The sequence below is a fragment of the Corvus kubaryi genome, unplaced genomic scaffold (assembly GCF_017639235.1).
Source record: "Corvus kubaryi isolate FWS band 111438036 unplaced genomic scaffold, C.kubaryi_AGA036_p1.0 37396, whole genome shotgun sequence".
Taxonomy (NCBI): Eukaryota; Metazoa; Chordata; class Aves; order Passeriformes; family Corvidae; genus Corvus; species Corvus kubaryi.
The window spans coordinates 31,003,308-31,030,994 of NW_024581135.1; the positions used below are offsets into that span (position 1 = coordinate 31,003,308).

Sequence of the window (27,687 nt, forward strand, 5' to 3'; positions counted from 1 at the left end):
TGTTTCAAAAATCTTTATAAAGTAATGGAATCACTTCTTATGTTCTTTGTAGGTGAATATTGGATTGATCCTAACCAAGGATGTGTTGAAGATGCTATAAAAGTGTACTGCAACATGGAAACTGGGGAGACCTGCATTTCTGCCAACCCATCTACTGTGCCCCGCAAAACATGGTGGGCCAGCAGGTCCTCGGACTTAAAACCTGTTTGGTATGGCCTTGATATGAACAGGGGATCACAGGTAAATAAATACAGTCACTGTTAAGAATTGGCTTCTGTAAAACTTGTTGCCTTGTGGTTTGGAACTTCATCTGCTGCTCTGAGCAGGTTCTGCTACAGTCAGAACATTATACTTGTTGATTGACTGGCATATATTCAATTGATTGTTAGTACCATAAAGTAAAGATAGGAAATAGCTGGGAAAAACAATGCAGTATTGGCTAAAGTAGACCACTGCTGGAATGGATTTATTTTTCTTGATCCCAAAACCATCAGCTTCTCTATCAGTCTTTTACTAAATGTCTGTCTTGTCCTTAAGCAAGTGTACTTCTACCCTGGTACATAATCCAGATCCCTGCTGTTTTAATTGAATTCTACTCTTCCTTTCAGAAAACTCTATACTGCTAAGAATTACAAAACTTACTTTATGAATTTGTTTTTGAAAGAAAGTATGATTGTTATCATATGTGTCAGGTTGATCCATGATGAATCCATCAGTCTCTAGGCAGAAAAATTTCCACTCAGCTTTTTGCTGGATTTTTCCTCAATAGTAACATCTAAAATTAGGCTTAATGATCCTAACAAATAACAGAAGTTTAGCCTATGCAAAGTATATAATTAATTAACTAGTTTTTGCCATTTTTTTCCTAGTTTATCAAAAGCACAGAAAATATCTTCAAGTGTTATTTCATTGAGCATTAATATCTTTAAATTAAGTATTTGGTGTGCAAAAAATAATGCTGTTATCAACTGGATTACTGAAAACAGTTCAGAACTTTAACAGCTGAGAACAGATGTGATACTGATGGCTTTTTTGAGATGCTTTCACTTATTCCTAAATTCAGGAAGTCTTGCCATGACCCAACATATCACAGTTGATGTTTAACTGCAGAGCTACACAGAGGGGTTTGTAAGGCAGATGCTCCAAGGCAGATGGAGGAACAAATTATCTTCAGGAATATTGTAAAAGAATATCTCATTATTTTTGAAACACTGTAAGATTTGGTAACTAATAGTATGAGCTATGTAATAGTCACATGCACTCCTTACAGATTTTAAATATTAAATATGTCCAAGATGACTAAACAGAGGAACCACACTTTATACATTATGACGGTGCCAGTAAGATTTTCTCTTCACGATTTCAGTGAAATGCATGAAGTTTTAGTCATTCTTGACTGTTTTTTATGTTGCAAGGATTCACAAAACATGAATAAAATGAAACCTGCACAGATAGGGGGGAAAAAATCTCAGGAATTTTAGAATTTCTGTTATTGCTAGAAAAATTGCTTGTTTTTTGTAGAAACAGTGGCACTTTTTAGAACATTTGTCAAACTTCCATGCAAATTGATTCGTTGATAAAGCCTGTATACAAATGTATAGTTATTTTTATACAGTCCAACTTTGGTAAAGAAAGGGCTTCGGTGGATCGATGCTGCTCTTGTCCCTGCTGGGTCCCTCGTGGATGGCTTAGGCAGCACTCTGCCAGCACCTACGTGGGCACACAACCTCACCTGCGCAGGTGGTTGTGAACAGTCGCTCACACCCACAGTCCGTGCACGAACCGGAGACACAGAGGCGAGAGGGGTTCTCTGTGTGCAATTCTGAGGTGTTTGATGGCAACACCCCGAAGGGAACAGAGGCAAGAAGAACAACAACCGAAACCCCGCGCCCATTTTATCCCGAAAACTCCCGAAGGCGGGCAGAGCATCCAAAACCAATAGTCTGAGGGCTAGGGGGCAGAGGCAAGGTTGAATGGCATAACAGGGACCAATGGGAAAAGGGATGGGAGGGGCGAGAGGGCCAGTGACCAGCAGAATCTAGACAGAGGGAGAACTTTCTAGCACAGTGTTGTGAGGAGAGACCACTTTTAAGGCAATTTTAGGGGTGTAAAGTGGACTTCGCCACTGCAACACATTGGCTGTTTGTGCTGCTTCTAATACAGCACAAAGCCTACAGAAAACAAGTTCCTAAAGTTGCAATATAACAGGTACACTCTAAAATGGTTTTCTGTGCCTGATATATTTTACTTGATTTAAGGTTGCTCTAAGCACTATTTCTTATGTAAGAATCCCTTTTGGAAATGAGGCAGAATTCATTCCAAAGCTTGACATGTTTGTGGAGGCCCAACTTGAGTTGTTCAGTTGCAGAAAATTACAGTTAAAATTCTCCAAAATTCTCCCTGTTACAGAATGTTTACATTTCTTTGTCCTCAAGTGGCAGCAAATTACAAAAGAAACCATCCTTAGATTTTATGTAATAGGGCTCCTACTAGTCATGTCTGACAGATGGCAATAATGGCAGATGTTTCTAAAATTCGCCAACTCTTAATGAATTCCAGTGTACTATAAGTTGACCTATTTCTTTATCTCTGCAGTTTGTGTACGGGGATACAGCTGTCACTCAGATGACTTTCCTGCGCCTCCTGTCCAAGGAAGCTTCCCAGAATATCACCTACCTTTGTAAAAACAGTGTTGGGTACATGGATGACCAGACAAAGAACCTGAAAAAAGCTGTGATTCTGAAAGGGGCCAATGACCTGGAGATCAAGGCAGAGGGAAACAGCCGGTTCAGATACACTGTTCTGCACGACAGCTGTTCTGTAAGTTTGGGGCTTTTGCCATTTTCTGGGGGGGAAAAGGACTTCAGTCCCTTTTCACTTCTCTCTTGAATTAGAAAAAAAACCCATACAAGGAAATAATTAAAATGCTGCAGGATTTTATAATGAATTCTAGATGTAACTGATCAAACAGGGGTTTTACTATAATTCTAGCTTCACATAATAGAAATCTGCACTATTTAGAGGCTGTTTGCAAATTCCTTCTTAGCATACTGAGATACGTATCTTGCCATTTTGGATTTCCCAATACTTGTTTACCTCTGTGTGGAATCACACGAACTGGTGAGATAACCACAAACTTCTGTCTGCCAGATGGGCAAGATTATTGCAGCAGTACTGTGGAGGAAGCTTACTGGTACTATGACTGAGCTGGAAAGGAATATGTCCCCCAAAACTTCGTGGTGGGCACAGAAACCAGCAAGTAGTAGATTTTTCATGTTCAAAAGCAGTTTCAGCCAAGTCCAACATAACGGCAAATATTCCTTAATCTAGTCTTGTACCTGAAAAAGCTAAGTACTCTCTGTGCTTTAAAGTAAGCCCCCAATTATGTGTGCAGGAACATATTATTAACACATAGAAAAGAATTTCATAGCATAGAGAAGCATCAGCCCTGATGTGTCAGTCTGATAGATCTGCTCATTACTGTATTTAGATACATTTCAAAATAACCCAGGTGCAGGACAGACAGTGTTGCTCAGGGTGTTACATAGCAAAGGTACAGTGAGACCCTCCTGAACAATCAGACAGCTGACTCACCAGCTGCACTTTGGGCTGGTTTTGACATGAGCTCTGGCCTAAAGCCTATTTTTTTTTTTTTTTTTCCCCCTCTAGAAACGTAATGGGAATGTGGGCAAGACTGTTTTTGAGTACAGAACGCAGAACGTGGCACGCTTACCTATCATCGATATTGCACCGGTGGACATTGGCAGTACCGATCAGGAATTTGGAATTGAAATTGGGCCAGTTTGCTTTGTGTAAGAGCGAGGGGGGAATATAACACACTACCCAGCAACAGCAGCAATTAAACATGAACTTAGACTGATTGAAGTTAATCCTGAGACTCTTGAAGTAATGGCTGATATTGGATCAGCATTGTATATACAGCTCTTTCTAAATGCCCGGCCTCCTTTTGAATATTTATTTTACTTACAAACCTTCTGTTTTCAAAGTTGAAACCAACTTTTTAGTACAATTTTAAGAGGATTGATGACCACCTTCTAAAAGTAATATGAATCCTTTTCCTCAGTTTTGTTTCAAATTATTTTGCCATTTCCAGGTATTCAAAATAGATAGTTTTCATGCAGAACTATGTAAAGCTGTAATGATTATTTCTTTTGCTTGGATGTGTGCTGAATAACAGAAAAGTAGAGCACTTTTGTGAACCATTGGCTGTATTTCAATCATACCTGCTCCCTCTACCCCAGTTTGTGTTCCTGTGGTTGCCAGTACAACAGCCATTCACGGAAATCTGTGTGTTTTGTAGAAGAAAATCTCTTCAGACAAGACCATCTTAATTTGGCATTGTTTTTCTTGCACTTTTCTATGTAAGTCTGCTTGGAAGAGTGATCCATAGCCATGGTTAATTTATGAAGTGAAAGCATTACTGGGGTAAATATGAGTTTTCAGTAGGGGTGTCCCATATCTTTAATTTTAAGGCTAGATTTCACTTCTCACAATGTATCTGTGTAATTCCATTAAATTATCCTTAATCTTCAAACTACGTCTTAAACCCAATACTTGTTGATTTTCCAATATTTGCCCATCTAAGAAGCCATTACGTATCAAATTATACAGATGTCTTATATATGGTTCCAATTTCTGTACATTGCAGACAATTCACATGTATACCAGACCAATTGCTAATAAAGAAAGTTTAGAAATGCATTGGTTTTAGCTGACATCCAGACGTGCATCACCAGGAATTTGACTTACTAGCCTTGAGTTGTCAAGGCAGGAAATTTCCATCATTTCTTAGCATGAGCTACCTCATCTCTGGAAGTTGGGATGCAATTAATACTCCTGTTTTTATTTTAGATATTAAAAGGTGCTATGCTTCTGTTGTTATTTCAAGATAGGAGATAGGCAGGGCAAAAAAAAAGCAACAAAGTGATGGTGCTAAATGACTCTCTAGAAGGCTGATGAAATAAAGATGCCTACTGTCAATGTCATGTTCAGAGCTTAGCTATTAGGCTTACAGTGTTTGAGAGAACAATGTTACAGTGCATTTATTTGTTGGTCATTCAGTATATAGAATGTTTTGTACCTCCACATGCTTTATTTTGTAAAGTATGTGGGTACAAACTTACTTAGGTTTTTTGTTTCTTTACTGCATCTGTGGTCTCCACATTTTTTTGTTTGTTCCTTAAAAAAAAAAATAAACAGCTGGGGCTCTCCCTAAAGAAAGTCATGCACATAGCTTTATTCATGTATCTTTGCAAAGCATTTAATTAAATACATGCTTCTCGCTATGTAAGTGGTTTCCTTTTTGTAAAACTCCTTCCAGTGTGTTCATTCCGTATCAGTTCATTCCCAGGAAATTAAAAATAGAAGTATTTAATTGTTGTTTCGTTGCTCTTTGCATAAATCATTTGCAAGGCATTCTGAAATATTTTGAAGATAGGAATATAGGACTATTTGTATAGTGCCTTCTGTGTCAGTTTTTACAGGTAGGTCATTTGTATGAAGAAAATCAGCAGGCCTAGAAATAATAGCCTAATAATAATAGCAGGCCTAAATAATATTGTTTGAGACTCCAGAGAGAATTTTTATTCAAGGATGAAATGTGATTTGGCCAATTCCTAATGGCAATGTGAGTTAATGCTGATAAAAAACAGTTTCTGGACAAGCCATAAAGTTTCATTTGTAGAGAAGCAGGCCAGAATTTCCCTTCCTTTCCTCCTTCTGAAGGGGCAGGAGTTTCTAGGCTGTCTAAATGCATGTCCCTGCAGGGGAGGGAAGGACTGGGAAGTTGACAGGTTCACACTCATGTTACCTGTTTGCTTTTGCTGCCCATGCAGGAACCCTATGATTTCTTTCTTACTAGCATTAAATAATTTCTATAAATATGTGACTCAGGAGTTAACTTATCATATTGCATCATAGAGAAGTTTTAGATAACATTCATTTCACTGAATAGCTCTAAGTGTAATGGCTTGCTGGAGCCTGCTCAAGCGCAGGGGCTGTAGTCTTATCTCTACAGCACATCTACAGCAGATGCACAAAATCAATAACATTTGGAGTATAGGTTTACGTTTGGAATTTAGTTTAATCTCTAATTTTAATCAACAGTGTGTTATAATCCATGTTTGGTATAAATAGTTTGTAAGTTTGTTGAATGAGAAAAGGATTTCATTACAAAAAGTACTTTTCCTTGTCTTTTCAAGTCTCTGTTTGCATCTCTATCTCCATATGAAGCTTGCAGTATTTCCTCAGCCAGGTCCCTTGAGCACTGAAAAGGAGCTGTAACTAGAGAGTCATTTAAGGTAATATTCTGTAAAACTCAGGGCTGGAGAATCACTGAAAGAAAGTCTGATTTGAAGTGCAAGCTCTCAGGTAGTTAACTGAGGAGTCTGTAATGCAAGTGTTTGGACATGCTTTTCTCTTCTGGCTGTGTTCAGAGCATACGTAGATATTGTGCTTCTTTCCGTGTTCATGCATTTCTCAAAGTATTGTAGAATCATTTTAAGAAGGCAAAAAAAAGGGGTGCGATGGGACATTGTCTTATCCAGGCAACATGGCATAGCCTCATGTAAATACAGCTTTAATTTCCTGAACCAAGAATGAAAGAGCGAATAATTTGCAATTTATAAAGTAGCATTAAGTAAATGTCAGCCTATCATTTAGTGAAGTTCTGTCTTAGTGGTACATAGCTTCAAAAAGGGTAAAAAAAAAGCACTTTTGAGTGATTAAAATAATACAGGGTGATTACAATAATATTATATCAGACATTGCATTTAAATTAAATTTGAGTTACAAGAGTTGGTTCTGTTTTCTATAACTGACCTGTCCTTAGTGAGAAACGAACTCCAAGGCTACCAGCATTGACACCTTCTCTTGGTTTCTCAAAACCAGTAGTGCAATATTTGTGTGGCAACCGTTCCTAAAAGGCTCATCTAGAAATTAAATTCCCAATCTCCTTCCTTGCCTTCTGTTAGCTTCATTGTAGCTATGATAAGTTGTTCTGACTAAAAAGCTTCTGTAGAGCACCAGCAGTACTACATGCAGTAGAATAATGCACCAAGCAACACAAAAACATAAGAAAGAAAATACTGTGGCATTACAGCTAGAAACAACACAGCCAAAGCCCACAAAATAGCAAGAAAATGGAAGATTTTTCTTCTCTGTAAAGGCAAGTAAAGAGTCTAAAACCAGTTTAAGAGCAAAAAGCATTATTTTTTTTCTTATATAATGCAATTTTTGTATTATTGTAGAATAAGAGGCCCTATGGCTTTCTTTTATCTCCTATAGCTGCCTGAGATTGAGCATAGTAATTGAGCTGGTAAACACTCATAATCTATGGATATTTTAATTACTTTTTCAGGAAATGCAGGCTACACTGAACGTTTAATACTCACTGGGAAGTTTTTCTCACTGAGAGAGGATTCCAGAAAGAGTAAAACGATCACAAAAGGAAAAGCAAAACTAAATAGAAATGTAGAAATGCTAAGATTCTCTGCAAGTATGCAAGTATCATAGAGAAAACAAGGTAAAAATTATAGCATTAGACAGTGATGGCATTATGGTTTAAAAAACATAACAAAAGGTAAAACTAAATCAGCAGTTCAATAGCTGAAACAGAAATGCCTTAGAAGCTGTGGACCCACAGACAAGTTTTATTGTGAATTTGCTGCTCATTCCTGTGAGGTGATTATTGGCCAGCATCTTCAGGAACAGTAAAAGAAAAAAAGCCATTTATGCTTTTTCTGCAAGCCGAAGGAGAAAGGGCACAATATCAGAGCCAAGGGCCTGTGCAGAGCTCAGCAGAACCTGAGCAGAGTGGTGCAAATACTAAAACTGAAAAGTTTCATGGTATTACACAGCACCAGAGAGCTTGATTGCTGATCTATCTACTGTGCTACTGCCATTACATGTTTTATCCTTTGCTGGGAGAAGGTCTGGAAAAGTACAAAAATATCAGGCAACTCTACTTTGAGCAGGATGCTGAAGAGTCCCTTTTTAACTCCCTCCCCATGTTTATTTTGTGCACATTCTCCTTTCCTTGCTGGTAGAGTTAGAAGCCATCTTTCTATAAGCTCTGGCTTAAGTTTTGTTATGATCTGTTATGTTCTCAATATCAGAGAGTAGTGCACTATCAAATGTTTCTATTGCCAAATTAGTTCCTTAACTGAGATATTACTGTCCATCCTCCAGGAAAGGCTGCAGCCTAATTTAGGAATGTTTGTGCATAGAAAAATGAAAAAACAACCAAGCAAGTTCACATGTGCCAAAGCACATCACAGAACTACTTTTCGGCCTTTAGTCAACTGAGTGAAAAAATCTGATACAAACCCAACCAAGTATAACAAAAGAATGTTATTACAATTCTAGAAATTCAGTGAAATATTTTTGCATGTTTGGTATGGTACGATCTTCCCTGCCACAATGAAGCATGGCAATGACAGAAGAGTGTAATGACTGCAGGAACCATCACTGTAATTCAGGAGCCTCTGCCCTCTGAGGAACAAGCTGTGTGACTCTACACAAAAATCAAAGTCAAGAGCATTTCCTTCTGCCATATTGCTGGGGTTTAACCCAGCCCCTAAACACCAGACAGACACTTGCCTATTCCTCACCCCACTCAGTGGGGCAAGGAAGAGAACTGAGGGGTAAAAAAATATGAGATTAATTGGTTGACAAAAAAGGAAGGGAAAATAATGATAATAACAAAAGAATTCAAATATACAAAACAATTATGTAGAATGCAGTTGCTCACCACCCAGTGACCTATACCCAGCCAATTCCTGAGCAGTGGCCCTTGGCCAGCTTCTACCACAGATTTATGTGCTAGCGATGACTCCATATGGTCTGGAATGTCCCTTGGATCAGTTGAGATCAGCTGTCCTGGCTGTGTCACCTCCCAGCTCCTTGTGCTCCCCCAGCCTCCTTGCTGGCAGGGCAATGTAAGAAGCTGACAAGGCCCTGACTTAATGTAAGCGCTGCTCAGCAACAGCATCAGTCTGTCAGCAGCAGGATTTTCATCCCAAATCCAAAGACAGTACTGGGAAGAAAATTAACTCTATCACAGCTGACACTTATGAGCCATTTTCCTAGGAATTTTGATCCCTGCTTTATAGATGCACCCAAACTGAAAAGAGGAGCAAGCAGACTTTTCCAGGTACTTGGAGTTGTTATAACAAATATAGTGAAGTTGAAATGCAAGTTACAATAGGAATATTCACAAAAACCCACAGAAAGCACATCTCCAGTGCCTCCAGGACTGACCTTTCGATGAGTGCCTTTTCAGTGGATGTGGACTCAACAACAAAACAAACTTTAGTCCAGAGATGCCCATGGCTAAGGGGTATACTGAAAGGAGAGAAAGTTTGGATAAGCATAGCTTTGCCAGATACAACTTAAGGATTAAAAATAAAAAAAATAAAAAAAGATGATCAGTGGCTTTCTCAGGAGACATCTGAAGCAAGAGGGGCGGGCTGCTGTGATGGGGAAGCAGGAGTGTGCATTACAGTCACTCTTTCTAGAAGACACTTTAGGGTGAAGCTACTGCAGGATGAGGAGCAGTTGGGAAGACAAGACCCACCAGGATTTGTTCTGATGGACCTTATCCATTCTGGACCAGCAATCCATCAGTGTAGTGTGAACTACATTTGCTTCCTCCCAGTAAACAGGTAGGCAAAAAAATAGAAAGCATCTCTTCATTTCCCAAATCCTAAAACCTCCAAAATATCTTTCTATTCTAGTTCTTTAAACAGAGGTGTCTACAGGTTTTCTTTAACATCATAACAAGATATAATTGAGGACATCTGATTACAAGCACATGTTGAATTAAATACACTACTGCAGCTTAAGATTTTTGCAACATTATGTATCTCATTACTCACATTTCCAGAAGAGAGGTACTTGGTTTAAATATGGAGTTTGCTAGACCCAGATTCTTTTCTGGTGCAAAGAACTGGATATGCTTTTTCATTGAACCATCAGGCTTTTGGCCTTGGTTGAAAGGACTATGAAATTTGTATTAGGAAACATATTCTAATTGTCTACGATAACACAAAATAACACCTTTTCCAACCTGTATGAATAACATGCACCTGACAAGGAACACTGGACTTTAGATTTTCCTGGTGAAGGTGTCCAGACAGCCATAGCATAGCAAAGCATGTGTAGGGAAGACCTTTCTCCTTTACTAATTCAAAATTCTTATAGACAGCTCTTCCTCCAAGTTACTGCCTCTAAATGGAGGTGTAACACTATTTAGCTGACACCAAACAAAATGAGGGCTGCAAATTACACCCCATGCTTATTTAAATGTTGATTTGTTTTCAGAGGGGAAGTTATTGACAATTGGCCAGCTTCCAGAAGAAATTTGAGCAACTGCTCAAATCCGGAAACCATCATGATCCCACTCTAAGAGCTGCTTTACCCAGGCCTGGCTTTAGCTGCCAACTTACTGCTGGGAGAGGGGTTGGGGAGTGTTTAAAGACACCGCCAGCCATGGTGGCCATGGAGAAGCCTTGCCTGTCTCCCAGAGGGAGGCTGAGGGTGTAACCCACTGAGTTACTGGTGTTTACAATTTGTTTGCAATTAGGGCCTAATCAGGTAGCAAAGCTTTTCTCTTAGACAGGGGTTGGCTGGGTTGTTGTCATGTTCTAGGGTTTTCTAAGCATAATTTTTGTAAAGAATGTAGAAACAGGATGTTGCAGTAGTCCTTGTGCCACAGACAGTAGTCAGGAAGTCCACATTCACCAGAAGAAGGTCTCTGGTGTCCTGCAAATGAGCTCCACCCTGAGATGACAACTTGCAGTTAACCAGAAAGGCAAAGTTCCAAGGTAATATTAAAGCCTAAATTACTGATATTTTAAAGTCTTTGGTATGCTCTGGGAAACTGTTTGAAGGAGGGCTTTTTTCTCATTTCTTTTCTTCTTGTCTCGGAGAGCCATGAGAATGTGCTGCTGTGAAGCATACGGGTATCAGTTGGTGTAACAAGTGACTGAATGAGAAGCTGTAGATCAGAGTAAGAGATTTCTTGTATCAGTCTTATTTTGGTGTGGGCAACTTCTTTCCTTGTTTTTTTCCTGCCATTCATTCAACTTCATGCCTCTCTTTCAACCGTGTAGGCTACAATATTTTCTTCTTTTCTCCAAGACAGCTTTAAATTTAAATGCCAAAGGAATATGCACTTGAATGTACCTAAAAACAACTAACCTTAAAGCTTGAAAGCAGGTCTTGGTGTCTTCATCTAGACCAGTTTATACTGAGCCGTTCTGGATGCTTGAACTATAAGGAAGGCAAACAGGGAATTCATGGCTTCAGCCCTCTCTGGGTGACAGGCTTTGTTCAAGCCACAGTTTTGGATTTATGCACCTCAGTTTTAGACTGTGAAGAAAAGTTTACACTTTTATGGATTTTTCCCTCTCTGGAAGCAAGTAAAAAGTCTAAAAATGGATTAAAAGCAAAAAACCGTGATTTTTTACTACTGTAGGGTGAGGGCCCCTAGGTTTCTTTGCTCCCCTGTAGCTACCTGAGACTGAGCAAAGTAGCTATTAGACTCATAATCAATGGATATTTTAATTACTTTCTCAGGAAGCTGAGGCTATACTGAAGGTTTAATTTTACCAATATTACTGATAAGGCAGTTGGTCTGGCTGAAAGAGGGTTCCAAGAAGACAGCAAGTAAAACAGTTTCAAAAGGAAAAATTAAACTAAATGAAAATGAAGGAAAGAAGATTCCCTGCAAGTATGCAAATATCATAGAAAGAACAAGACAAAAGTGATAGTTTTATACAATGATGGTATTATAGGTTAAAAAATCATGGCAAAAGGTAACACTAAATCAGCAGTTCAATGGCTGAAGTAGAAATGCCAGAGAAAGTGGGAATCCATTGATGTAGTTGTCCAAACTGTGTTTATGCTAGAAGGAAATCCATAATCTTGGATTATTGTGTCCAGTGGATCACAGTTTGCTTGCTGGGAGTTTAGTGGTTTTGTTGAATGGTGTGATTTCAATCCAATGCTGCAGAGTTCAGAATATCCACAAGGAGCCTGTTTGGGCAGAATTGCTGCCTGAGTAGCAGAAGATTTAAACTGGTTTTAGCCTGCCTATTTTACTTGCTGTCATGCTATTCAGAAATTCAGCCTGTGTTAAGATAAGAGGTAATGCTTCTTAATGTATGAAATAAAGATGAGAGAAGATGAAGATGAAGGCTATGAAGATATTATGGCTGAGAATCACCTGTGTTCAACCAAGGGAGCACTTGTAGGCACAAAGGGAACACCTTGAACAACAGAGCAACTTTCTTGTGAAGCTGTTGCTCATTTCTGTGAGGAATTGGACAATATCTTTAGGAACAGTAAAAGAAATCTGCTTTTTTCCACAAGCCAAGGAAGAGGAGGCTGGGTAGGTAAGTGAATGAGTCACAGGTGTTTATAATTTGTTTACAATTAGGGTCTGATTAGATAGCAAACTCCTTCTGTTGGAGAAGAAATGTTTGCTGCATATCTGCTGTGTTTTAAACATAATTTCCATTAAAAAAAATGTAGAAAGGAGGGGTTGAAACAGTCGCCATACTAGGGAGTCTATCTTCATCAGAAGCAGCAGCTCTGGTGTCCTGCAAATAAGATGCACCTTCAGGTGATGACCTCTAAGTAATTGAAGGTGAAGTTTCAAGGCAACATTGAAACCTAAACCAGTGATATTTTGAGCTCTTGGTATGATTCAGGCAACTTTTTGTGGTGGGGTTTAGTTTGTTTGCATGTTTGGAGTTTTTTTTGTTATATTGAATGAGTATTTTGATTTTTGGGGAGTTTTTTTGTTTATTTTGGTTTGACTTTTTTTTGGTGGGGCAGTTGTTTTTGTGTTTTCTTGGGATTTTTTTGCATTTTGTGATCATTATTGTTGCTTTTTTCTTGTTTTCCCCAAATAGTAATGTGGTGATATAAAAGTACAGATATATGACGGCCATGGTAGCATAATGGGTGACTCTCTGAAGAAAATGAAGGTTTTTTACATCAAGTAAATATTTTGTGGTCTTCGTTATTTCTTTGTGTTTTCTACAAATGTTCCACAAATCACCTTGCATTAGTAGAAATTAACGAAAAACTTGATGACTGTGTGTGCTTTAGAAAATAGCCCCCAAAGCTTGAGTTTTAAGGTTGAGTAATTGTTCCCAGCCACCCACCTGGCCCCAGTAGCACTGGAGATTGCAAAGGCTATTTTCTTCTGCCATGAGGATTAAGAAAGGTGTTTCCAATGCATTTTTCCACCAGCTAGCATTCTTACCAGCTGCTTTTATAAAACTCCAATCAAAAGGCTTCCTACCATGTAATTTATGTCGGATTAATATTTTTATGTACATGTAATTCTCATTTTCTGTAAACAGTACTTTATTTTCACCATCTATGAGGAGGGAAATGAGGAGGTTTCCTGCAAGAGCCAGGACTTTTTATGGATTGTTGGCACTATCCTTATATGTTGCACTAAGTACACCCATGCCTGTGGTAATACTGCATTTGTGCTGTTAGGGTCTCCCCAGAGCCTCACTCTCTTACTTCTGTGCTAGCATGTCCAAATTCTGGAATGCCAAAGCAGGACAGTGTCTTGGCCCGGCCTCAAATCTGGTGAGATTACTTAAAAAACAGCATTTCTTTATTAATTTTTCCTGCTTGTGCTAATCAGAAAATATTTTCTGAGGATGCATAATCCATATTGTCAAGGAGAACATTCAAGAATCTGATTTTTTTTTTTTTTAATCCCTAATTTTTGTTATCTGATCATGTTGTAGAGTGTCTTTAATGATCCTGGGCTGTGGAACAATGTATGGCTGTGCAATAATGTTGTGGGGACAGGCTCTGGACCTTGCTCTATGGGAAAGGCTGAGTGGCATCTGTCAGGATGTAGCTGTGGGAGAGGATTCCTGGCCTGGGCTCCTTGGTGCTGTTTTTTTCCTTCTTCTGGCCTCGAGCTCAGGCACTACCAACAACTGTTGCTCCTTAAATGTTGCTGTGGTCTCTGTTGTTCCTTAAATTTTTGCTAAGATCTGGGGATGACTTAGTTGTACAGCTCCATTGGCCATAAAAAATGCCAAGATGTTTAAACTGTCAGCTTTGTCAAACTGCTGGTGCTTCTGGCCTGCTCTGTGGGAGCCTTAAGCCATTTATTTAAGCTGCCCCCTGAAAGGCTGGTAGCCTGTGACTGCCTCGTTATTCAGACTGAGGCAGGTTTCTTGGAGGAGGGAAGGTTAAGATCTTGTATTTCCTCCGAACTGACCTGCTTTGGTGCATGGGCTCTGTTCTGGATGTTGCTGTCAGATCTGCGTCTGTGCTCACCATGCCTGCAAAAGTGAGCCTCTGGATGGAGAGGAGTAGAAAAAGCAAGAAAGAAAATTTCATACGAGTACACCATGAACTGCATCCCTTAGGATTACCAGTGCTACCTTCAAACAAAGGAACTAATCTTTGAAAAATCAGTTATAGTGGTACCAGAGTTGTGTCCTGCCTTGTTCATTTGTTTGAACAAAGGTATAAATAGTAAATTAAAAAAGAAGTCAGTTTTATGAAACAACAAGAATTTTTATTAAGATATTTTATTATGTGTCTCTGTAAGGAATAGACCAACAACCATATAAAAGCTTAAAAAGATGGTTAACCTTCAACACTATAAATGTGTTAACGTGACAGAAGAAATTCACAATTTTGCATCTTTATTGACTTTTACAGGGTGAAGGGAAAAAATTCTCAACTATGACATGCCAATGACAGTCTTTGACAGGAGACATTTACACATGCTTTAAATCTTTTTGGTTTTTTGAGCAAGTCAACAACCCCGACTTGCAGAGTTAGAAGTGAAAAATACATTAGCACCATCATATTAGTCTTTTACACTTCCCTAATTTTAGTGGTCTTGACCAGCAATGACAGGAAAGTAGAGAAGCACCTTTGACAACAGAATACAATCCAACAATAAAATTATGGTGACTACTGACATTAAGGTATTAAACTCTTAAGATACACTGTACCTTTCACAGCTAATCGGTACAGAAATAGACAATTTTGTACCAAATGAATCCACGGAATTGACCACTGGGTCCAATGCATTTTGATTTGATTGATTTTTGTTTGACTCATCAGACACATCCCAGTTTCTGTCCGTGTTGAGGTAGTTGAAACAGGGAGGTCTTTCTAGCTTTATGGACTGCATCTTGGAAGAAAGGGTAAACTTTGGTACTGGGAGCAATCAGTGCTTTTTAAATTGGCTAACATTCAACTAATAGAACACAGTGTTGTTTTATTAAGTGTTGAAGTTTTATTATAGCACCACGGAGACATGTTTCGAAGATGGAATTTGGTAAAAAAAATAGAGCACATAAAAAGCATTTTTACTGTATTTTGTGTAATAGCAAAAAAAAAATGACCCTTGATATCAAATTGATTTTTCCCCCAGAAATTTTGTTAATAAATAACTGGGATACAGATGGGCATCTGTGCTAGCTGACAAGGCTGAAAAAAAGGAGCACGGTTGGAGTGTGAATCTGTTTGCTGGGGTTTCAGAAAAAGCGGGATCTTTGATTTATAAGAAGCAGACTGGGCCAATGTCCACACCAAATTCCTGATCAGGACCACCAATATCTAATGGTGCAATATCAACCACTGGCAACCTCATTGTCTTGCGCGTCCTGTATTCAAAAACGGTTTTACCCCATTCACCAGTGTGTTTCTGTGAAGTTAAACAGAAAAGAAACAAATGTTAGAGACATGAGCGCTGGGCTACGTGGAAGTCATCCCACAGTTTATCAGATTTCCTATGTCTGTAATAACGAACCCTCTCAACCTGTTGAAAACTGGTTGCAGTCTCTGTGAACATGACCCCAGGAGGGAGAAGTTGTGGACAGTATTAGTGTTTTCCATTTGTTACTGAAAAGGCTGCAGGTGCTGCCAGACCAGCATGCTCCTGGGTGTTCCTGCTCCTCTCCAGCACTTTCTGCTGCACTGACAAGGCACAGGGAAGCAATGCTGGATCTTCAAAATGACTGTGTCCCTTCCCCTAACCACAGCCCATAGCTTCAACCAGCTAGCCTTGGTTTGGTATGACTAGTTTTAGCATTGGCATGGGATGGATCAAAACTTGGTGACTGTGACTTGCCTGACACTGACTCTAAAGCAAGGAGATACCTGCGAGGCACAGATTTAAATGGAAGTACACCTCACTTCCTATGGTTGCTACAGGAATGGCACTTCTGTACAGAATCTAGGTTCCCCCTTCTAGCTGCAGCGGTATCTTTTCCTTACCCAGGCCATACAAAGCTCTTTCTTCCTTTATTATGTGTCTAGTCCTCTAGATGGAATTATTTATTAACTACAGCACTAAATTCCTGTTTACTTACAGTACAGCCATCTTCTAGAACAGCATATGTGAATTTGCTGTTTCCTTCAGCCTTGATCTCACTTTCCATAGAGCTCATCAGTTTCAGAGCTTTTTTAACATTCCCACTGTCGTGGTCCATGTAGGCAATGCTGTTCTTGCAGTGGTAGGTGATGTTCTGGGAGGCACGGCTGGAGAGGATGCGCAGGAAGGCCAGCTGAACTTCGGAGACATCCTCTGGAAGCTCAGGATCTCCATAGCTGAACTGCAGAGTACCAACACAGGCAAGAGTGTTTGTTTAATCATGTCTAGGGACAGTCCACATCATGACTTTTTCACATACTAATTGTCTCATTCAATTTCAGAATTATTTTTTAGTGTGTTGTGATGTACAGTTTGGGCTGTTAAATGTGCTCATTTCTCACCTGGAAGCCTCCATCCATAGATTCTCCAAACCAAATGTGTTTCTTTCCACTGTTTGCACTGGTCCACCAGTTTTTCCTTGGCACAGTCCTGGGGTTAGCGCTGAGGCAGGTCTCACCAGTTTCCATATTGCAGTAGACTTTAATAGCATCCATCTTGCAGCCTTGGTTGGGATCAACCCAGTACTCTCCTAGAGGTAAGGAAAAATGTTAAGGGGCTTAATATATTTGGAGAAGAATCTAACTGCATGGTGGTAAAGCTTATTTCTATGCCAGATTTCTGAGCCAAATTAGGAAGCCTATTCATTTTGACAGAAGAGATGCCACAGGAAATAAGATGATATAGAAAGGTACTGAGTTCATGTGAATACTGTAAGGAGACTGCAATTTGGAATAAATATAGAACTTGTAATATTTTTTTTTCCCTAAAATTATTTAAACATGTTCACTTCTAAGGACACAAGGAGTACAGTTGAAGTCAAATGTATATTCTGTGTAAATGCATAGTTAATTATTGTTTAAAATTATTTTTACATTTATCATCTTTTTCATGACATTTGTTTGAAAAAAGTCAAATTTTTATGGAAGATATCTGCATTTAAATACTCAGGTTAGAAAAACTAAAAACCAAAACAATCCTCAAGACCTGCTACCATCAGTGAAAACAGAATCTAAACATACCGCTCTTGAGCTCAGGATGGCAGAATTTCAGGTCTCGGCAGTTACGAGCTGGATTCTTCTGGGACCCATCAGGACTAATGATGTTTTCAATCTGGTTGTTAATTGATTTCATTGAAGATATGATGTCACCCAGATTGATATCATTTTCTTTGGGATCATCTCGAAATTCATATTGTCCGTAGAGAACTGGACCTTTCTCACCTCCAATAGCACCACCACCACCACAACATGGACCAGGAGGACCAGAAGGACCAGGAAGACCAGGCTGCCCTGGTGGACCCTAAAAAAATAGTGAACAGGTTAAAACTAAAAGTCTGTGTGGGCCCTAGTCTTAAAAAAACGAGAATTCTTACACAAATATTTAGTTTACTTATTCATTAATTAAACAGATGTTTAAACATCTGTTAGATTTTCCAGGCCTTTATTTTCTTAAAATTGTTTTTTTCCCCTAATTTTGTCAAGTTTGACTGTCTTTATGTCTGGGCTTTGACAAGGAACCCTTTCCACTGAAATCCAGAGAATGACCATTTCTTTGGAGAGCTTTGGAAAGCTTTTGGCTTTAGGAGGTGACTGTGATAGTGACACCTTTGCAGCCCTGGCCTCTCTAGAGCAGTCTAGGAAATGCATTCCACGGCTTCCCAGACCCAGAGGGAGTCTGTGTGAGGAGGAGATCCTGGTGTATGCAGAAAATTCAATGATCAGCCAAGACCAACACAACACCCAGGGCATCAATAATTACACTAAGCTACAAACGAGCTGCATGGTTTTGGATTTAGCCTTGGTAACTAGATACCTCCTGCCACAGATCTTGTATATGAAATAGAGGATTTCTGAGGGAGATATTTAAAGAGTGGAGCATCCTATGTTTCATGAATATTCCCTAAAGATTTGCTTGTGTGAATTTACTTACGGCAGGGCCACTTTCGCCTCTGGTACCGCGGGGGCCTGGAGGACCAATTGGACCTGGGTAGCCACTGGTGCCATCCTTTCCAGGTGGCCCAGCTGGTCCTGGGGGACCCTAGAACAATGAAGAACACAAATAATATGGTCAAAATAGTTTATCAGATAAGTCAGAAATACATTTTGAGGTATTTCAAATACTTCTGTATGATTTATCTGTTTTTTTTTTTTTTCTTCAGCTGCTGTCCATTAAGATGGCCAATTAAAATTTATGTCTGTATCTATCTGAATATTAACTAAACAGTCTGAATTTTCCTTGCAGTTAGACTGAGTAAGGAGTTTTTCTTACCCTTGCACCTGAAGCTCCTGGACCTCCAATTGCGCCTTGTGGACCCAGGGGACCCTATGAAAAAAAGGAAAAGTCAGTCATACACCTCCTGGTAATATCTTGCAACTAGCTGGATTTGCCTTAAATAAAGACACTGAAAACGTCTTTAAGATTATACAAAAAATATCCTTATAGAAAGGCTATGTCAGATATGAGAGAATGGTGGCCATTCTTTAATCACAAAAAAATATTGAGTGCTCTCTATATGAAAACATATTAGAGATGTGTTATTCAAAATGTAAGAAAGCCAACTGACACCAATGAGCTTTGGATGAACTCTTATAAGAATATGTAGCTATAGCCAAAATGCTGTAGTTTTAATAATATTACCAGTCATGTTATTTAAATAATTTGACAAACACTCATGATTTCAAATACATTTACAAATTTGCTGTCTGTGCACTGCAAAGCCATTTGTTTAAAAGTTATTGATCATCAAATGAGAATTTATCAATTTTTTTTCTCATGTTATATGTTAGACTCCAGGTTCTAATTTGTTGTTTAATAGGTTGGTGTTGGTACCATCTTTGGTATGTTAATAGAATGAGCTTTGGTTTCTTGATCTCACTTGTATCATGCGGAGTATTGGTAAGTCTTTTTCAGTATAAATCCCTTCTTAAACTTTTACCGGTCATAAATATCCATGGCATGCCAGTCTATTCTTGCCCTTCAATTCTTTTAGCTATGTTCAAATGGTAATGCACGTTTACAGCTCAGTAGTTTACAATTTCCTGCCCATTTTGCCCCAGTATTACTTTCTATAAAAGATACATGACAGAAGAGAGGTATTTGGACTCTGAGTAGCTTTAGTTGTCTGTTTAGGACAGATTTCTAATAGATGTAGACATTTCAACCCCTACTATCTTTCCTAATTGAATCAGGAATAGCCTGTATAAATGAATATATAAGAAGTTTTTATTGAAATGGTTATAGTAAACCCATCTTTACTTCCTAGCAGCTTCTTCCAGTTATTTAATAATGCTTATGTCAGATTGATTCATGGAATTTCAATTTTGAAGCACTTGACAATCAAATTTATATAGATTCACATCAAATTAGCTAAGGTTAATCAGGTACCTGGGGCCTAAACACAGAAACAAAGATCAGCTGTAATTCCCAATCCAATGCAAAATACTCACAGGAGGACCAGGGAGACCGGGGGTACCAGGAAACCCTCTGTGACCCTTTATGCCATTGCTGCCTCGTTCGCCAGGTTCACCTTTATCACCACGAGGACCTTGAGGACCCTGTAAGAGTAGATTTGCAATGAAAGGAAGATAGAAGGAGATAAGAGCAATGCCAATATAACAGGAAATTGGGAATGGACGACATCACAGATACTTTAAATATGACTTACAGCAGGACCACGAGCACCAGCAGGACCAGTAGAGCCAGGAGGGCCAGGTGGACCCTGTGACATGGTAAGAATGAGAAGGTATGGATCACTTGGAGCTGCTGAGCCCACCTCTTTATTTCCAGATAAGCTGTATGTTCACAGCTAGCAGGTGTTGGGAAATGGGGAAGCTCCACACACACTATAATCAGCAAGAATCCTGGCCAGGCCATTTCTGTACCAATGCCAGCCTTTCTCAGCTGCCCGTAGGCACTGATCTGTACAGAGGCACTACAGCTCTTCTTCCCTCTGTGAGGGGCTCACTGCTCAAGATGTGCTGGTGGCAGCACTCATGAGAAATAACTTGAGGGCTTCCAAAGTTACTCCCTTAGTTTAAATAACTAACACATTTCTTGTGCTGCATGAGCACCAGATGGGATGGAAATTAGGATAGGGCCTGGTGGGATGATGTACTTTTTGGCATCCTACAGAGCATGTGAATTCTGAGCTTAATATCTATCTATACAGTTGTCAGAACGTAAACCGAGATGTCTTTCCCCTGGATATTTTTATAGAAGAGGTCCTTGATGTCAAGAAATGCTGACAGTAACAAATGTATGACTCTTCAAAACTTCTTCTCTATTACTGTGTGAAATGGGCTTTGCATAGGAAGGGTATGCAAGTAAGCAGCAACCTATTTGCTTAGGACTTACCTGAAATCCTCTTTCACCGGCTTTTCCAGGTGCACCAGCATTACCTGCAGGTCCAGGGTGGCCAGGGGGTCCTGGAGGGCCAGGAGAGCCACTTTCACCACGGTCACCCTGCAGATAGTAACAGATGACAGGATAATAAATGTCATGTTTTGTAGAACTCAATACAAGGAGTATATTCAGTGGAGCACAGGAGGTTTAAGGAACAAATTTACATAGCACAGAACCACATATATTGCCACGTAAAGTTCATGTGTCATTTATTTGGTAGTTTAAGGATATTGGTGATTTCTTACTTTGCCTCCTGGGGATCCATCACGTCCAGGCAAGCCATCGGAGCCTGGGTTACCCTGCAAAACAGTGGTACAGTTTGTTCATAAACTGAATGAGCAGTAGACAGCTTGTTTCCCATTAAGCTTAAACAATGCTCATCAAAGAAAGGGTTTTCAAGACGGAAGAGTTCCTGGAGGCAGAGTGGCTCCTAAAAGACCTGTAACACCTGCATTATTTTGTGGGCATACAGACAGTGCAATGTCCTGTTCACTTCCAAGTGGGACAGATTAGGTCCCTGGGCAGTGAAGGGGATGGCAGGGACAGGAGGCTAGACCTCCTTACAGGAGGGCACAATGTGCCCAGGCCCCTGTGCATCAGGCTCTTGAGGGAGGCTTTGTGAATCGTAAAGCGTATTTTCTCCCAGAGTCTCCCGTTTGTAACTCACAAGCTAGCAGGGAAATCCCACCCACTCACATCTCTGCCAGGCTCTCCAGGTAAGCCTCTTTGTCCAACAGGACCTTGGGGACCAGGAGCACCGCGTTCTCCTGGGATGCCGTTGGTGCCTGGTTTACCATCTTCACCCTGAACAAAAAGGGAAAGGATTCCATTGCAGATAATGCTCTTAGGAAATAGCAGTGTATTTTGCATCTTATTAACTATGCAGAGATTTTGAAGGAGACCTAAGGAAGCGATGGGCCAATGTGGCTTTGCTGGTTGTGAACACACAAGAGATAAAAACTTGGCCAAACTGGTTTCTTTTCATTTCTGGTAATAGTCATGCAAGGCCATTGAATGTTCCTCATTGATTGTCAGCTAAGAAATTATAAATGGGTATGTCTCTTCTCATGTGCCCAAAAATAATGGCCAAAGCAGTTAACCAAAAAATGCTGGTCTGTATTGGTGATAAAATACAAATCAAGCCATACCTCAACTTTTCTGAAGGGAGGTGAAAGTATTTTTCTGTTTGGGTAATAATATTTAAGCAAAAAACATCTGGAGAATTAAGCAAAGGTAAACAGCTAGTGCTAGGTGAGACTATGACTTCGATCTTGTACCCAGGAGAGGTTACAGCCTCCTCGTCATGACCCTCCAAAGTGTGTGCAGTAGGTAATATCCTAGATATATAATCTGAAAGACAATCCCACAGCAGCTGAATACCGGATATTTTAAAGCCTCATTTTATCAATGTAAACATAAATAACTGTAAATTCTCTCATCTCTGGACTAAAAAGCGTTAAACCCTCCAGACCCCCAACACATTTACTACTTTTTGTGTCTCTAAGCTGGTTTTAGCACTTTTTGTGTCTCTAGGCTGTTTTTAGCAGCTGGGTTAGGGTTGTGTTAGGGTTGAGGCTGTAGCTGCAGTGAAGGGCACTCACCCTGGCCCCTGCCATCCCAGGTGGGCCACTGGGGCCGCGCAGACCTGGCAGACCCGTGTTCCCCCGGCCGCCAACAATGCCTTGAGGACCTGGCTCACCTGGTGCCCCCTGTTTGAGAAAAGGACACATCAGTCAGTGGGAGCATCTTTAACATTCCATAGGTGGCTGCTTGTTCTGGACAGACATAACCCCTGTCTCCTGGTGGAACAGTCCCTGGCTGAAGGGGCACTTACCCTTTCTCCTCGTGCGCCTGGGGACCCTTTTTCTCCTGGTGCGCCGGGCTCACCTCTGATTCCAGCAGGTCCTGGGCCTCCAGGAGCACCAGAACTACCAGGGGGTCCGGGAGGCCCATCCTTGCCTGCAGGTCCTGCATTACCAGGGGGACCTGGACTACCCTGAAAAGAGTTTTAGAGAGGAAAGCGTGAGCTGCACACATGTACTGGCATTGGTCTCATGAAAGGCAGCCAGGCTTGAGTCATTGCCTGGAGGCAGATTTAGGGTCCCGCCCCTGAGCACCCAAATCTGATCTGGTGTTGTAAGAGAATCCTTTCATATATCACTTTCACAACTGGTATTTTTTATCCTTACTGTCTGGACATAGACCTGCACATTTTGGATGCCCAGTGCCTGTAATGCATACAACACAGGGTACACATTCCTAACTCATGGCTCTACCACAAAAATTGGAAATAGTAGCAGGCCCTTCTGCTCTCTTGAATCACTCCTGCCATATGCCTTTAATAGGGTGTCTTAGACATGTGCAGAATGAAATGTCTTTCATTACAATCTTAGCTGAGCTAATGCATAGTAAGAATTGCATTGACTTTAATGGTACCTTAATTAAAATCCTACTTTCTATTCCATAGAGTAAGGAGGGTTAAACTCATTTTTGCCATTTTTTGTCCTGAGGTACAAGCATCATATTCAGAATTTTTTGCATAATATATTTTAATGTATTAATATATGTCTAAATGTATCCACAAAGTAAGAATAAAAGAAAAGGGGGATAAACCAACTTACATTGTTACCAGGGGGACCAGGTAGACCGCGGGCACCAGGGAAACCAGCAGCACCCTAGAGATCAAAGAGATCAATAGTTTAATTGTCATTTTCTGAAGACTGGAAACACAGGAACAAATTTATTTTTACACACTGCTGGGTTTAAATTATAGTCATGTTTTGTTTGAAACCTGAATTAAATGTCCTGCAACTGAACAAAAAAGTCACTTTTTTTCTTTTTCTAGGAGAGTTCACATATTCTCCTCAAACTTGAGCTAATGGACAAACTTGAGCTAATGGCAAAGATGGCAACTAAATATAATAACTGTTGAGATAAGCCATTTTAGAGCTTTGGGTCATCATACCAAAAGCTATTTTGGCACCTTACTTATATTAAAATCAATGTAATCCAGATTACTAAACACTTCCACTTTAATTACTCCTTCTAGAATACTTTAATTATTCTTGAACTACCAATACTAAACTCATTGAAGTTCTTATTTTTCATTTACATCACATTCAGTGTAATAAATAGAGGCATTTAGCAGTGACTAAATTGAAGAGATACTCACAGGGCCGCCAGGAGATCCACGGTCTCCTTTTATTCCTTGGGGACCAGGTGGACCCTACATGGAAGGAAGTAGATAAAGCAAATGATTTGATAAAGATTAAAATTATAGGAGCTGTCAATAAGTTTCAGGCAGTTCATCTCCTTGCACTTGGGCCCAGCACCCTGAGGCTGAGGGAAGCCTGAAGGAGCCTCTCTGTAGCAACAAGGAACAGCAAACACTTACTGGGGCTCCAGGGCCGCCTTGTGGGCCTGCTGCTCCGGGGGGTCCAGCCTCTCCTCTTAGACCAGGGGGGCCTCTTTCTCCTTTCCCACCAGGTTCCCCATTTTGGCCCTGCAGAAAAATTATATTGTTATATTACCACTTAAAAAGGTAGATGATAAAGGGATGAGAAATGCTATCCAGGTAGTCTTCTGAAGGGAATTTAAATACTAAATTAAATGTGAATGCAGTTGAACTCTATTGGCCTACCAGTGCAGAAGGGGAAGGACAAAGCCATGTTGCCCTACTTGTGCCTGAGTACAGAAAGAGTAGTATAGACACTTACTGGGGCTCCAGGGAAGCCAGCAGGCCCAGGAAGACCTTGTTCTCCTCGTTCACCCTGTGGAAAACCACATGTCAGCAATGGAAGATATTAGAAAGATAAACTTCGCTTTAAAAGTTAGAGAATACTCCTATTGATGCTGCTGAAGTTTCTTTGTCTTACCAGCTTTTGGAGGAAAAAGCCTCAAACCTCTGATCTGGAACAACTGTTGCTCGTAAGTGCTAAACACAACTGTTCAGGAATTATCTGATAATTACCTAAAATGTGATAAACTTAACTCAGCTACACCTATATAAACCCTGAGCACAATCCATGGTGTTCCCTAGATCCAACTGAGATCCCAATGTGTTCAATATAAAAAAAATAAGTACAAGAAAGAGTACTTTTAAAAGCTTACTTAACTTTAAATTAAGATGGACATGACTATTGCTCACACTCTTGCCCTGCCCTGTCACCGCAGCCCTCGGACCCCTTTGCAGAGCTAAAAGCCCTGATTTTCTGAAGACTTTAGTACTTATAAATCCCAAAAGTCAACAGGAGCTGAATGTGCTTAGTTTATTTACAACCCAAGCCACATTTTCCTGACAGGGTTGGTGCAGCACTGATGTCTATAGGCAAGAGGAGCCATGGTAAAGTTATACAGGCAGAAAAATTCTGTCACTTACAGGACCTCCACGGGAACCCATTGGACCAGGGGCACCTGCTGGGCCAGTCTCCCCCTGCAAGGAACAAGGATGGTCACTGGGTGTTTGTCTGCTTCCCATGCCCTGGGACTTCTTACAGTACAAACACCATTATGAGGAATCTTTACCTTATCTCCAGGTGGGCCGGCAGGACCAGGAGGACCGATGGGACCTACATTGCCCTAAACAATTGGAAAATTAGAAAATGGTATATTTTGCAACAAAATATGGCAATGTTAACTTCTCTGTTTTGATCAATAGTGTTTATATTTCAGTGTAAACAGATTGCCAAAGATATTTAAATGAAGCAAGTCTACTGTGCCAAAGTGCATTTGCACACCATGTTTTGGAGTGATGTTCTGAAATCACACCATTTTGCAGTGTGAGAGATCTCCAACCGAGTGATTCTTTTTTTTCTCCCACCATCCAAACCTGATCAAAAACCACCTGAAGTTAACAGGTCTCTTTCAATGGAATACAGTAAAAGTGACCTGTTGCCCTAATTTTCAGATAGATAATTGATTCACATTTCTTCAGCATATATTCAGCATCTCCTGACTATCTCCCTGACTTATTTCTTTCTTGGAAATTTAATGTGTACCTTATGGTCTGAAATAAATTTTTTTGTATTTCCTCCAACTCAGCCAAGCTGCATTTTTCTATTTGTCATCCCTCATTACTTTGATGTATATACTGCCTGCAGGTACTGATTTGATAGATGTACGTATTTCAAGTGTCTATTTTATGTGCATTTGCTATATGGATGTGTAAATATATCATATGTAGTAACCTGTAGGAGTATGCTGTATGAGAATATTTACTATCAATGTCTTTTTGTGATTCATTATAACGTTAGTCGGGTAGATTTTCTCTACTTCCATATGATTGCTTTCCCTCTAAAACATTGCCCCAATCAACTGCAATCTTTCTGCCAAAAAATCCATTATGTTTACCCAAGGAGAAGTAATCACAAAACCTAGTATTAGGTCTAATTTAGTTTACAAACCCCATTTTGCACTGCTGGAATGAAACACTATGAGATTACAACCTTATGTGTCCTAGATAGTATTTTTCCACTGTGAAGTTACTCATGTTCTAAGTGCAGGCTGTGTAAAGCTAATGGATAAACTGTTGGATGTTTAAATACTCACTCTCTCTCCTCTTGCACCAGGAAGGCCATCAGCACCTTTGCCACCAGGTTCTCCCTAGGAAGTTTAAGACATAAAAAGCATGAGCAAAAAGGAAGTATGAGATTAGCCTAAATGGGGGGAAGGACCTCATACTGAGGGTCTCTGAATAACCAGATTTCCTTATTGAAACTGGGGATGATATTCTGCCCAGTATTCAGCATCAGGTACTACATACTTTGATCAGAAAAACCCCAAAATTGATTCAAAATGAATCCGAGGCCAAATTGTCTGCCCATTGTATGAACTATTCTCATCGTTCATTAGATTCATTAGAACTGTTTTGATGTACCCATCCCCCAAGAGATCCAGTGCAGCAAGGTATCTAGCATGTATCAAACTGAGGGAAAAATCCCATATTTTTCAACATCTAGGACCCACATCCCATTGCTAACTCAACAGTACTGCTACAAAATCTGCACCTCTGAAATCAGACCAAAGTGAAGACGTGGACAAGCCCAGTGCCTTGTGGGAAGCTAACATTAAATGAGCATAAAATCAAAAGTGTGTATGTGTTACCCTCTCCCCTTTTGGTCCAGGGCTTCCAGAAGCTCCTCTTTCTCCTGGCATTCCCTGTAAGCCAGGCAGTCCTGTGCCTCCAGGGGGACCAGGTGGGCCAGGAGGACCCTAAGGAGTGACAAAAATAATTACAAAAACCAAAATTAACCCAAATGGAATGCAGAATAGCAGAAAAGGAAGAAAGTCTGTGGGTACCTTGGCACCTTCTGTGCCAGCAGGACCTGGTCCACCTCTTGTTCCCGGAGGTCCTGGAGGACCTTGTGCACCACGTTCTCCTGGGATACCATTTTCACCCTGTGATAAAATATGTGTTATTCTTTGTTTTCAAGCTCATACTTTGTTATTCATTTATGTCATTACAAAAAAGTTGCTTTATTATTTACCTTAGGGCCAGGGAATCCGGGTCCTCCAATATCACCTTTTGGCCCCTAGTTATGAGAAAATAAATGTAAGTTATCCATGAACTTTACTCAGTAAATCTTCATTGTAGTTGGCATCCTGTTTCTCTCCCCTATTATTCCTAAAATCAGGCTTTGCTGCTCTGAAGAGAGCTGAGAGCTGTCTGAATTTGAAAATATAATTTAGGAAGGACTTCTCATTAATTTTTTGTTACTTAAAAAAAAAGGAATTACTACTTACCGGTTCTCCAGGCTTTCCATTCTCTCCAGCTGGTCCTGGTCCACCAGGCAATCCCTGTATTAAGGAACAGTATTATCCATGTTACACAG

At 40.1% G+C, this 27,687-nt stretch overlaps 2 protein-coding genes across 5 annotated transcripts in view; one reads left to right on the forward strand and one right to left on the reverse strand.

The window, feature by feature from the left end:
- Positions 1 to 5,306, forward strand: part of COL5A2 (collagen type V alpha 2 chain) — a 172,134-nt gene extending 166,828 nt beyond the window's left edge. For all 3 annotated transcript variants that reach the window (XM_042040857.1, XM_042040855.1, XM_042040856.1), the window contains 3 exons: positions 53 to 240; positions 2,596 to 2,820; positions 3,670 to 5,306. In XM_042040857.1, coding sequence (XP_041896791.1) covers positions 53 to 240; positions 2,596 to 2,820; positions 3,670 to 3,816 — 560 coding nt within the window. In that variant the 3' untranslated portion in view covers positions 3,817 to 5,306. The remainder of the gene's footprint in view (positions 1 to 52; positions 241 to 2,595; positions 2,821 to 3,669) is intronic.
- A 9,256-nt stretch (positions 5,307 to 14,562) lies between these two features.
- The window catches only part of COL3A1 (collagen type III alpha 1 chain), a 50,986-nt gene continuing 37,861 nt past the window's right edge, over positions 14,563 to 27,687 (reverse strand). The window contains exons 28-51 of one of the 2 annotated variants that reach the window (XM_042040859.1): positions 27,599 to 27,652; positions 27,343 to 27,387; positions 27,155 to 27,253; positions 26,960 to 27,067; positions 26,405 to 26,458; positions 25,382 to 25,435; positions 25,236 to 25,289; positions 24,574 to 24,627; positions 24,252 to 24,359; positions 24,030 to 24,083; positions 23,479 to 23,532; positions 22,692 to 22,853; positions 22,459 to 22,566; positions 21,554 to 21,661; positions 21,103 to 21,156; positions 20,810 to 20,917; positions 20,121 to 20,174; positions 19,903 to 20,010; positions 18,725 to 18,778; positions 18,386 to 18,493; positions 17,476 to 17,755; positions 16,798 to 16,985; positions 16,395 to 16,637; positions 14,563 to 15,727 (exon numbers count right to left, since the gene is read on the reverse strand). In XM_042040859.1, coding sequence (XP_041896793.1) covers positions 15,581 to 15,727; positions 16,395 to 16,637; positions 16,798 to 16,985; positions 17,476 to 17,755; positions 18,386 to 18,493; positions 18,725 to 18,778; positions 19,903 to 20,010; positions 20,121 to 20,174; positions 20,810 to 20,917; positions 21,103 to 21,156; positions 21,554 to 21,661; positions 22,459 to 22,566; positions 22,692 to 22,853; positions 23,479 to 23,532; positions 24,030 to 24,083; positions 24,252 to 24,359; positions 24,574 to 24,627; positions 25,236 to 25,289; positions 25,382 to 25,435; positions 26,405 to 26,458; positions 26,960 to 27,067; positions 27,155 to 27,253; positions 27,343 to 27,387; positions 27,599 to 27,652 — 2,460 coding nt within the window. In that variant the 3' untranslated portion in view covers positions 14,563 to 15,580. The remainder of the gene's footprint in view (positions 15,728 to 16,394; positions 16,638 to 16,797; positions 16,986 to 17,475; positions 17,756 to 18,385; positions 18,494 to 18,724; positions 18,779 to 19,902; positions 20,011 to 20,120; positions 20,175 to 20,809; positions 20,918 to 21,102; positions 21,157 to 21,553; positions 21,662 to 22,458; positions 22,567 to 22,691; positions 22,854 to 23,478; positions 23,533 to 24,029; positions 24,084 to 24,251; positions 24,360 to 24,573; positions 24,628 to 25,235; positions 25,290 to 25,381; positions 25,436 to 26,404; positions 26,459 to 26,959; positions 27,068 to 27,154; positions 27,254 to 27,342; positions 27,388 to 27,598; positions 27,653 to 27,687) is intronic. The other variant, XM_042040860.1, reaches the window with a different exon arrangement.